Raw genomic sequence first — 11,630 nt, forward strand, 5'->3', positions numbered from 1 at the left:
TAGATCTAGGAAAATAAATAAACTTCTACGGGGGGCTGCCCTTCGCAGTGGCCGGCGCTTCCGACGGCAGGTCGCTGGCAACACTCGCGGCCTGTGGCCGTCTCGCGCAGAATTATCTAATGTTACTATTGATAGTTTTTGGTGGTCTTGTTATTGATTAATGTTTTTGAAAGAGTCTAAAATTTCTCGAGTTCGATTAGTTTTTGAGTTACGCAAAAATTTCTGTTTTATTTATATGAGAGTCCTTATCCCCCTACCACAGGGGTGAGGCGACTAAAAGCTTCATAAAAAAATTCCTGCCTCCAAAAACACCCACATGCCAAATATGGTTCCATTTGATTAATTAGTTCTCGAGTTATGAGGAAATTTGTATTTCATTTGTATTGGAGCCCCCTGCCTAAAGTGGGGGGAGGGGTCTCTAACCATCATAAGAACCTTCCCTGGCCCCAAAAACTGTACATGCAAATTTTCACGCCGATTGGTTCAGTAGTTTTTAATTTTATAAGGAACATTCCGACAGACAGACGGACAGAAATCCATTTTTATAGGTATAGATTAGAAAAGCTTAGGTTCAAAAGTAATTTCCCGGCAGCAAATGGAAGTGAATTCTGGCTCGGGTAATGCCACTACTGGCATGCAGCACAGCATCGTTGACCGTTGTAAATATTTTACCGTTTCGGATTTCTGCTGCCTCATCCAGGGGCAGAGTGTTCCGTACCAGTTCATACATTGGACTGCCATCCGGTACGACCAGCAGTACCTCAACGTTAATCTTGTCGAGTTGAACAAGCAGCGCTTGAAGTTTGCTTCCGGCCGCCATATCTATATCGCGAAGTTCGCTGAAATCGACGACCAAGTAACGCAAGCGCCAGACACATTTGTTGTCGTTATCGTAAACTTTCCCGTCACTGCAGATGTGCACAAGCTTCAGCCGAAGTTCCGATGCCCAGGCACGCGTGAGGTACCGCTCCAAGAATAGAATCGACAGAAAATTCAGGCTTCCAATGAACTGGAATATCTTAACTCCCGTTATGTCAACAGTCTGAAATAAAATAAGAGGAAACACTTGAATCGGAAATGTTGTCTGTTTCGCATTCGGTGGACGCTGGAACTCACTCCTTTGAACCGCTTCATATCCATGTAAAGATTGGTGTTTGGAACATGCTGTAGCTGGTAGATGTGAGAATGTGTGAACCGATAAAAGCTGGCGAGGAAACTCAACCCGAGTCCCACTAGCAAACCAGCGTCAATGCTGACCAATACGATGGCTAAAAAGCTGCCTAACCAGACGATACCATCCTCACGGTTTCGCTCCCAAAACTGGAAAAACTGCTTCAACTGCTTTAGTTGACCGCCTAGGCTAACGCAAATGATTGAGGATAGAATGCACGTCGGTAGAGGTGCCAGTAGTGGTCCAATCCAGAACAGAACCGGAACCAATAGCAGGCAAGAAACAATAGATGTAAGTTGAGACTTTCCTCCTGCGGTGTACTGGGCGGTGGATCGGGAAGGACAAGCAGCTGTGGGCATACAGGAGAAAACGCACCCGAGCAGGTTGCCTGCGCCCATTGCTAGTAGTTCCTGATTAAAGTGGATCGTATGTTTTTCCCGTTTGCTGGTGGGAAGTGCTTTTCCGACGGACAGCACGTAGGACACCACTGCAATCATGAACGCTTTTGGCAGTATCGGAGGCAGCAAGCTGAAGTCCGGTAGGGATGGTACTGAAACGAGGAAGAAAAAGCATGTAGGGTTTATTTCTAATTCCCGTCGTAGTAAGTAAAACCATTCTAATTTTCATCATTTGTTGAATGGATTTAATGAATACTCCAAAAGTTCTTGTGCTGATTTGACTAAAACACACTTACCTTTCGATCCGTGAACTTTGAAATCACTGAAAAGCGATTATTAAAGCATCCCCAGTAACACATTTATTACACTCTTATGATGGTATTTAAGACCAAAATTGGTCTTGAATCCTGCAATAAGAGTACAATAAAACTCACATTGTTGCTTGAGATATTATTAAAATTACGCAACTAACTTTACTTCTTAAATTCGTCCTACCGTTTTGAAATCCGTCCATCAAAATTTTTCATCGTCCGAACTAAAAATCATAATAATGTTTACGAAGCTAGCGCGCATGTATTTGTGTAGGACGGCATGACAAATGTTATTCTGCAAAATTTCTGCAGGTCATGCAAGTTTTCCCGGCTGCAGAACAACGACAGTGCGTTGCGTGGGTTATTTTCATTTTATGAACGGCGGAAATTGAAACGATTAGTCGACATTTTCTTCTTCGTCGCACAAAAAACGTAGGAAATTAGGCTGCTAGGAATTCTTTAATGAAAAAAGCATTCAAATAGATCTAAGCTCACTTTGATTGATCGCGTATGATAGTCAACAAACTAACATATTAGGGAAAAACTAATTTTTCATTATGTGTCATAAAAATCGCTAGGGGTCAGTCCCGGGTTCAAATCCCAACCCCGCAGAAGTCACGAATGACCCAAGCTGTTAAAGTGACTATATTTTTAATAATTTGTGTTGGATAGGACGGGAATAGGCAATTACGACGAAGCAGCAACATACCCTAACTCAAGTCGCTTTTTATGCGTAGGATGGATATCATCGGAAGGCATAGCCTTCATCTGTCGACCAACGATAACGGCCTAATACTCATAAGCTCTGCCGCGACCAGAGGTATGGTCATTTGCAGCACCAACTTTCCACGTCTGAATACTTGTCGACCAACATTTGAAAGGGGCGGATAAGCCAACTGTCAAACAGAACGGGTGAGAGTTATTTTTTGCTGGAGCAGCATAGGAAAATGAACTCTCACTCGTTCTGTTTGACAGTTGACTTATCCGCCCTTTTCAAATGTTAGTCAACACTTGGAAACGCACTTGGAGGCATCCCAAGCGAGACTCTAGCTTATAGATCGCCCAAGCAACCAAAAGTTCCGATAAAAGTGGATTTTTTAGCTTAATCAGCTACCCAAATTATCATGAATAGAATTCTATTCAGCTTAATTTTTAAGCAACTACCCGTACTTTCAAGTTTCAAGTAGGAATGCTAAGCAAATTTCAAACAGAACTAGAAAGTTTGCTTGGGTCGCTGTATAGAACGCTGTTAAGCTCGAAAAAAAACTTGGATAATCTCAAAATTAAAAAGTAATTTTCCACTTTTCCTTGTTTTGTCCTTAACTAAACCATTTGTTTTGGTTATTAATGATAAGCTTAGATCGAAAACCTAGATCAGAAGAATAATGATTGTTTATTAATATTAATTTATTTTCATAACTTGCCTCGAGTTTCAAACTCGAGTACTCCTCTTGGTAACCTAGACACATACCACTGCTCTATTGCTGTAATATGAGATCTGCATAAATTTCACTCGATGTTCTCTTCGATTTCACTTCGGTTTCTCATTTACTGTAACATCAAGGACAGCCCCTGGTTTCTTTTTGAACTTGAAAGTCATGATCTGAACTTGAAGTTCAGAAAAAGTACCCGCAAAACTTCATCCGAACGTGAAAGTTTTGAAATAGTACGCGCGAAACTTCATCCGAACGTGACAGTTCAGAAAAAGTACGCGCGAAACATTTTTCGAACAGGATGGTTCGAAAAAAATACGCGCGAAGCTTTATGTGAACTTGCGTTTGACAGTTCCCCAGTTTGTTTTGAATGTTTCAGCAGCAGCAAGCGGTAATTTTTTCTGCAGCAACATTTTTCGCAAAATCCAGGTTAGTAATTATATAGGTACAATGCAAACAATATTGACTGACGCAAAATTAATTACAGCAAGGGGCCACAATGAGCTTTCGGCGGTCCCAGAAAAATTAATCCGGAAACATTATGCTGTGGCCCAATTTACAGGGAGTTCAAGATGTGAAAAAAATGCTTCGGAATACTAACATCACCCCCAAAAAGCATGGCCAAACTATGAATGTACGATCGAGCGGAATGGCATCCGGTCCTACAATGAGGCGATGGGCTTATGTGAGGAACTCTCCGGTAAGTCCTCATCAGATGCGCGGCAAGCCAACGCAAGAAAAAGGTTAACCTGAATCCTGTGAGTTTTCAAAACATGCTGGTTCTGGATAGTGCAGGTCTGCCTTTACCTCCAGTAATTGCAAAGCTGGAACCACCAGTACTACGACCAACCGAACTTCCGAGTTCGTTCCTTAAGTGAAATCCGAACTTTTGGTTGCTTGGGATAAGAATGGCGAGCGATGGCCAAGCTGTGCAGCACCCAAAGCAGGAGGAGGTTAAGAAGACAATCAGTGTGCTGAAAAACGGTAAGGGCCCGTACAGAGCAACAGAGTCATGTTGCTAAATGCACAGTCCTACTTCGGGCGAAAAAGGGCTGCGTGTATAACTACAGCAAGAAATGTCGCTTGCACTCTGGCGGTACCCTAAGGCTGCTGGGAAGAACAGTTTTGTGGCTGAACTTCTAAAAGCGGAAAGCGAGCGGCTGTATGAAGCAATCCACCGGATCACTGTCAGAATCTGGGTGGAAAAACAAATGTCGGCATTGTCTTATAAAAGGACATCGACTCGAGTGTACAAACTATCGAGGCATCAAATTGCTCAATTCTGCCTATAAGGTAGTCTCCCGTATGGCGTATTCTGTTCTGTAGACTGAGACTGTTTGTGGAGTCCTTCGTCGGTGAGATACGAAGCTGGTTTTCGCGAGGATCGCTCCACGACGCGACAGTTACTAACAGGGATGAAAAAAAAATCGCTGCTAGGGATCAAGATCATAGAAGCGATCAGATTTAGGTTCATTGACATCACTACTTGTAAGCGACAAACACTTTGTCGCGATCCGTACAGATTTTGACAAACCTCATGTCAGATCATGTTCATTGTATGATTGCGATGAGAAATATAACAGATACAGACGATTGGTTGTGTGCATCGTATGAATCGCAATACAAACCACATGTGTGATCTTTTTTCTCGCAGTTAGGTGATCGCACTATGATCGACTGCTGAGACTGTTTAGAGAACAAAATCTTGTGATCAACGATAAAGATTCACTGTTTGTCATGATCTGTACGGATCGTGATCTGTGCGTGTGGCGATAACTCACAGATTTTATCAAAATCGCTGATCTTCCATCCCTGACCCATGTTCCGAGAGTAAAACTAGCACACCCAACAAACACCGAAGCTGAATTAAAATGCTTCTTATTTGGTTACAGCTGATTTAACTCTGAATACAGGTGGTAGACGCTGAATAAATTTAAGCAAAGGCCTCTGTATTCTATAAGTATTTAAGCAGCCAACGAATGCGCTGCAAATCAGCTGCTTCACATGATAGTGTCACAAGCAGATTAGGCACATCTTCAACCTCTCCACAACCCGTCAGTATTCTCAATAATTGTGCTATATTAACTGAATAAAAGATTTGTCAGCTTAATAAAAAAGCCCTCTAAAGAAACATTTATGCGCTGATTAAACATTTTAGCAGTCATTATTATTCAGCCATAACTGAATATACATCGAATAAAATTTAGGTAAACAATTCTACAACAGTTATTCAGCCGCAATTGGGGAACTTATACAATCTATTTCGTTTGAGGCAGAAAAAAAACTTGTTAAGCAATTATATCTCCCTTTATATAACCTCTGTGCGCCTGGTTTCCAGCTTTGCGCAAATTGATTATTTACTATAAACACGCACAAAAGCCTCTATCACAGACAAACAGACATAGCACTCGTTTTCCATACTTCGTACCGATAAAACCGTCATTTCAAATTTGGGCTTAGTTGGGAATGTCTCCGTTTTGATCAAAGTGGCGCTTTTTGACGAAAGAAAGGGAATTCCTTATAAAAAATACTTGCTACTTCGAGGGATACTCCTGTTGTTATTTGATATTTGGGAATGTCGATTATAGATGGTGCTAGTGTTCAGGCTAAATGTGAAGTACGATAATTTTTTAAGATTTTTCTTCCAAGAATTATGTCTGTTTGTCTGTGCCTCTATTAAGCACAATTGCAACTTCGATAGAGGCTATTAGCAAGCCCGAATCTTGATAAAATCAAGGATAAGGTTTTTATTTCTAAAATTAAACCATAGTTCAGCCACAGGTTGAAAAAATTCAGCTATTAAAGCGTTTGATCAGCCAGAAATTGCTGCTTTCAAAGCTGCAAAGGAGCCACAGAATAGAGGCTTTTTAAATAACGAACGAGAACGAGAAATAGTTTTGCAATGCTTTTTCAGTCGCTTAATCAACGTCTCAGCAACCTTTATGCAGCCAAAAAATAATTTATTTTCAAATTTAAAAAAAATGGAAAGTGTCATATTTATTTTGCTATGGCGTCGTATGCTATATTTTAAATTTCGAATAACTTGAATTCGTCTATGCAAGCTAATCTAAAATGCATGTCGTCATCTTTCGGGAATTGAATCGCCATCTTCTGAAGTATCAGTATTTCGCATTCGACTTGCAGGCTTCATCAGTGTCTGTTTTCGAAAAATTTTGCACATTGGATCGCCTTAAACCAAGCGATGTAAGCTGCATAAAGTAAGCACTCAAATGGTGTTTGATCAAGCAATGTTTAAGCTACTTTAAGTTTTTTCAAACCAGCTTTCATCCAAAGCTGATGAATAAGCTTAATAGCGGATTTTTCTGCTAAACAATCCGCGTTTAAACAGCCATAACCATCAAACCGTTTTACGGTTGCTTAAAGGTGTCAAAGTGACTTTATAAACCAGTAGAGGCTTTCACTTGGCTCACAGCTTTCGAACTACTTTAAAGCTGCTTAAGGGCTTATGGATCAGAAGATGGCGGTTCAATTCCCGAAAGATAACGACATGCATTTTTAATTAGCTTGTATATACGAACTCAAGTTATTCGAAATTTAAAATATAGCATATGACGCCTTCTATTTTTTTAAGTTAAAATAGTTTATTTTTTGGCTGCATAAAGGTTGCTGAGTCGTTGATTAAGTGACTTAAAAAGCATTGCAAAACTATTTCTCGTTCTAAAAATAGAATTGACAGCATTGCGCAAATTGGTTATTTAAAAACACGCAAAAGCCTCTATTAAGCTCCATTGTAGCTTTGAAAGCAGCTACGCAAGTAACAATTTCAGGCTGATCAAACATCTCTTAAACATCTAAGTCAAGCTTCGGGCTTGCTAATAGCTGCTTTGAAGCTGTAATGCAGCTTGGTAGAGGCTTTTTTGTGCGTTTTTAAATAACCAATTTGCGCAAAGCTGGAAACAAGGCGCATAGAGGAGATATAACTGCTTAACAAGTGTTTTTTCTGTCTCAAACGAAATAGGTTGTATAAGTTCTCCAATTTCGGCTGAATACGTATTGTAGAATTGTTTACATAAATTTTATTCGATGCACATTTAGCTATGGCTGAATAATTATGGCTGCTAAAATGTTTAATCAGCGCATAAATGTTTCTTGGGTACTTAACATTTGTGGACTTTAAGGCAGCGTATGATTCAGTCAAACGAAACGAGCTGTGACAAGTAATGCTAGAACATGGTTTTCCGATGAAAGTAGTTGGGCTGCCTAGTGCGATGCTGCAGCGCACTGGATGGGTCAAAATCATGCATCAGAATAGATGAGACTTCCGCCACTTTCGTGACGCTGGAGAGCACAGCCCCTTGCTCTCTCTAACCTGCTATTCTAAATTGCAATGGAAAGTGCAATACTAGTAGTAAACGTGGAAAATAATTGTAACTCATTATTAACACCGCCAAAACGAACCCCCGATGGCTGGACTGGAATGTGGGAATTCAAATGGTGTTCGTCCCGAAGTGGAACTGGATGGGAAACGATGCGAAATAGTAGAGCAATTCATATACCTTGGTACGCTCGTGTAGTTGCCTAATTCACACAACACTGGCGCTGTTACAGAATACTAATCCTTCCTTTGGCGCTTAACGAACATGGGGGTTTTAGGCGTAAAATTCTGCGATTAAGAATTGGTGGCAAAAAAGAGAGACGCTAGAAACACAACTTTAATTGCCCGTCTGTCAAAAGCACCGTTTGTTGATTGCACGTCCGCTAATTGCATCATAATGCAACCAAAAATCTGTTATTTGTCAAACTACACGTGGTTTCCTAGGTGGTTGCTATAAACAACAATGCAGCAATGCCGAATAAAAACATTCTCTCTACATAACGTAGATATAGGGGAGTGTCGTCGTGGTTGGGCCACGTTTTGGAATTCGCCCATAACTTTCGTTTAAAAAGGAATTTTGGAAATCCAAATACATCGTTGCAAAGGTCTAAGAATAAGGTATATTTCTGGAAAGGTTTGAACTGATTGCTTGAAAAATAAAAAAGTTATAGGCATTTGCGTGAAGACAAAAAATGTTGTCATAGTCGGGCCATGTTGTACAGATTGGGCCACCGCAGAAAATCTAAGACATACGCATTGAAATTCTATATAGAGACATGAAAAGAATGAAATCCGTGAACAACTGCTCATATACGTACAAATACCCTATTTTTAATTGCATTTTTGCAAAATTTTGACGATCTTGTAAAATCAATATTGCTACAATCGCCTTTTCCGAAGTGTACAACTACAATGAAAAAAAAAAACAACAAAAATCTAGGTTTTTATCGTATAAATTTAACTTTATTTCATCACATTTTACGTGACTGACATTCTCTAGCGATTATTGCGCTTCTGCGCTTAAAATTATGATGGCCCAACCGTGGCTACTCAAGTGGCCCGACCTTTACAAATAGCGCTTTTCTAGTATTCACCTTAGCCTTCCCAAACACTTTACTGTAGGAGATTTTTCTATAGTCTTCGTGTGCAGCATAACACACTTCATATATTTTCGAAATTTATCTCGTTAATTGCATTTCATGAATCATTTCTTGAAGAAAAGTTCATTGCGCCTAGAAAACTTTTTTGTAAGATTTAGTCACTGAATTCAGTACGAGTGTTTTGAATACACGATTGAAACTCACAATATTGTGAAAAGTTAGCTATCACAGTAAGAAGTTTTACAATGGTTGTATCATAGATATCATGAGTTACTAAAACTGTAAAATCGTGATGACCCGACCATAACAGTGGCCCGACGATAACGACAATACCCTATTAAAAACAAATTATTTCAAAATATGCTAAACTTTGACGAATTTGATACGTATTCATTAAGTTATTGGTTCGTTTGTAAAGATTTATGTATTTTCCCAAAATCTAGCACACGTGAGAGTGCATGTGAAGAGTTCTTTACGGTGATAACGTATCACATTGATACTTTAAATATCGACAACCATCGTGCAATCCAGAATTTAATTCGAATCGATCGTTCTAACTAAATTGGATGATTCACGATTGCATGGTTTTAATTTTTATTTATCGCCAAAGTTGATAATAGCGAAAAATAATACCAAAAAGTAATACGTGGTCTCATGATTATACTGAGTTCACTAAGTTCAAGCATGAGTCATTTTTCTGCTTTTGAAAATTAAATTGTTTCTCATGGACCATCAAGTCTGACAAGCATACCAATATGTAGCTTTATTTGTGTTGGTCGAATTTCAGTGTGGTATGTAGTTTTTTTTGCGAAATAAGTAACAATTCAGAAGAGAAACCACCAGAATAATTTTTATGCCGGGTTAACGTTAACAATATTGATTGAATTTCCAGCCAAATTGCTTGATGTATTTCTTGAAAATTATACACTTACCAGGGACACCGGATTTGAAAGTTCCTAATGTCCTAGTGTTGTATTTTTCCGGTAGCTGCAGAAACATTGATAACATTGTTCCAATCACAAGAATGACGATTTCAGCTGGTACAGGAAATTTGCCAAATTTTTCTACCCAAGGCTACTGAAATAAAAAAATATAACGACCTTAGTCTCGAACCTTTGCACCTAAAATAATTTATCATCTTACCTTGAAGCAATAGACGTTTATCAGTTGCAACGTTACAGTTACTGCTGATATTAGTATGGTTGACAAATTCACTCGTTCGATCTCATTGAGTATGTCAATATACGCCTAATCCGTGCAAGAAACGGTAGTCTAAGTTATGAACGAGTTAGTTAGTAAAGAACTAAAGACCAACTCACACGAATCGTCCAACAGTATCCAACAATAGGCGTGAATGGTAGACCCAATAGATTTTTGACCATCAATGTGAGTACCTGGACACCAACTCCAGCGGTTACACCCGACAGCAACGCGTCCGACAGTAGATAACACACGAACCCCAGTCGACAAACGTACATTGCCAGCTTCGGTGGAAAATTATAGTGAATTTAAATCTTTTAAAGGTGTTATTATCACAATTACCTGTATAATGCCGCATGCGAAGCAAACTGTTGCAGCCACAACGATTGGGTCATTATGCATCCGAGCTGGATTGTTTGAATCCAAATGCTTTTCAACATCAGCTAATTCAGACACGGATTTACAGAGCAGGATACTCACAGCAGCAACCGCACCAAAACAATTATATCGCGAAGTTCCTAGCAGGAAGTACACCAGCACGGGAAAAAACGCCGTGTAAATTCCTACGGCTGGTGGCAGAAACGCAACCAGTGCATAGCCCAAACCCTCCGGAATGTGCATCATTGCCACCGTGCAGCCAGCCGCCAGATCACCCGGCAAGTCATGTTTCCAGCCGTATTTTGGTAGCCAATGGACGATCGGTAGGCAGGATCGAAGTCGTCGTCGGTACTCACTGTAGTGGTTGTTTTCCTTCCGATCGGACGCTGGAGCTACTACAATCTCTGCGGAAGGGTTTCGCTTAAGAACTTCCCTTTTGTCCATTAAGGAGCTGATCGCCAGAGTGTAATGTCCATCGCCGTCCATTTTGGAGGTATAAAAACTGGTCCAGGGCTATCACTTAGTACTAGATAACATGTAAAAACTTATTTGGTGTCTACTGTTGGACTGAAAAAAAGGTTACCTTTGTCTCACACAACACTGTCACACTGACTTATTCGCATAATCGTACGCACAGACTCTGCGCATGTTAGCTTTGTTTTTCAAACTAATTAGCACAGAGTCTAATAATTAAGCCAACTTTGATCGTGATTACTACGATGTGTTAGAGGCGAATTCCAACTACGTCACGTTTCAGTCGGTGTTCTCCGGATGAAATTACGCATTTTCTTTCGGTTCATTGCTGTTGTACATGATCCCAATGGGGTTAAAATGTTTTCAAAGCTGTTTTGAGCGTGAAAACTTGATTTTAATGCTAAAATGTCCTCAAATATTCTTCTTGGATATAAAATCTACACGTTATTAGTTATAGTCACGGCAAATTTTATGTTAAAATTGCCGAAAATTGGGCGCTATTGGTCAGTTTAAACGTACATTTTATCTATTCATTAAGTAGTATTCAGAATTTTTGTCAATCTTTTGCAAGGTTTACTCAAGCAAAAACAACGGTTAAATAGAAAGAAAGAAGGATTCAAGAAAGTTTCAAAGAAAGATTAAAAAACGAGTAAGGAAGCAAAGAAAAAGTGTCCAAAAACATTCTAAAACAAGTGAAAAAGTTATAAATAAGGGTAAAATATAAAAAATAATGTATGCTTCATTTTTAATTCATCCATCGTTTAAAAAAGTGAAGAAAACTGTCAAAGAGAGAGAGAGAGAGCCAAAGAAACCCAAGAGTCAAAGCGGG

The 11,630-nt window shown here is 39.6% G+C and overlaps 1 protein-coding gene across 1 annotated transcript; it reads right to left on the reverse strand.

Annotated features, from left to right (window-relative positions):
* Positions 1 to 571: 571 nt before the first annotated feature.
* On the reverse strand, positions 572 to 10,813 carry LOC128735243 (solute carrier family 26 member 6-like). The gene is made up of 6 exons (XM_053829739.1): positions 10,292 to 10,813; positions 10,069 to 10,233; positions 9,893 to 9,997; positions 9,682 to 9,823; positions 1,117 to 1,721; positions 572 to 1,042 (listed from the first exon to the last, which is right to left on the reverse strand). The coding sequence occupies exons 1-6, from the start codon at positions 10,811 to 10,813 to the stop codon at positions 572 to 574; spliced, it is 2,010 nt and encodes a 669-aa protein (XP_053685714.1).
* Between the last annotated feature and the right edge of the window lie 817 nt (positions 10,814 to 11,630).

The sequence above is a fragment of the Sabethes cyaneus genome, chromosome 2 (assembly GCF_943734655.1).
Source record: "Sabethes cyaneus chromosome 2, idSabCyanKW18_F2, whole genome shotgun sequence".
Taxonomy (NCBI): Eukaryota; Metazoa; Arthropoda; class Insecta; order Diptera; family Culicidae; genus Sabethes; species Sabethes cyaneus.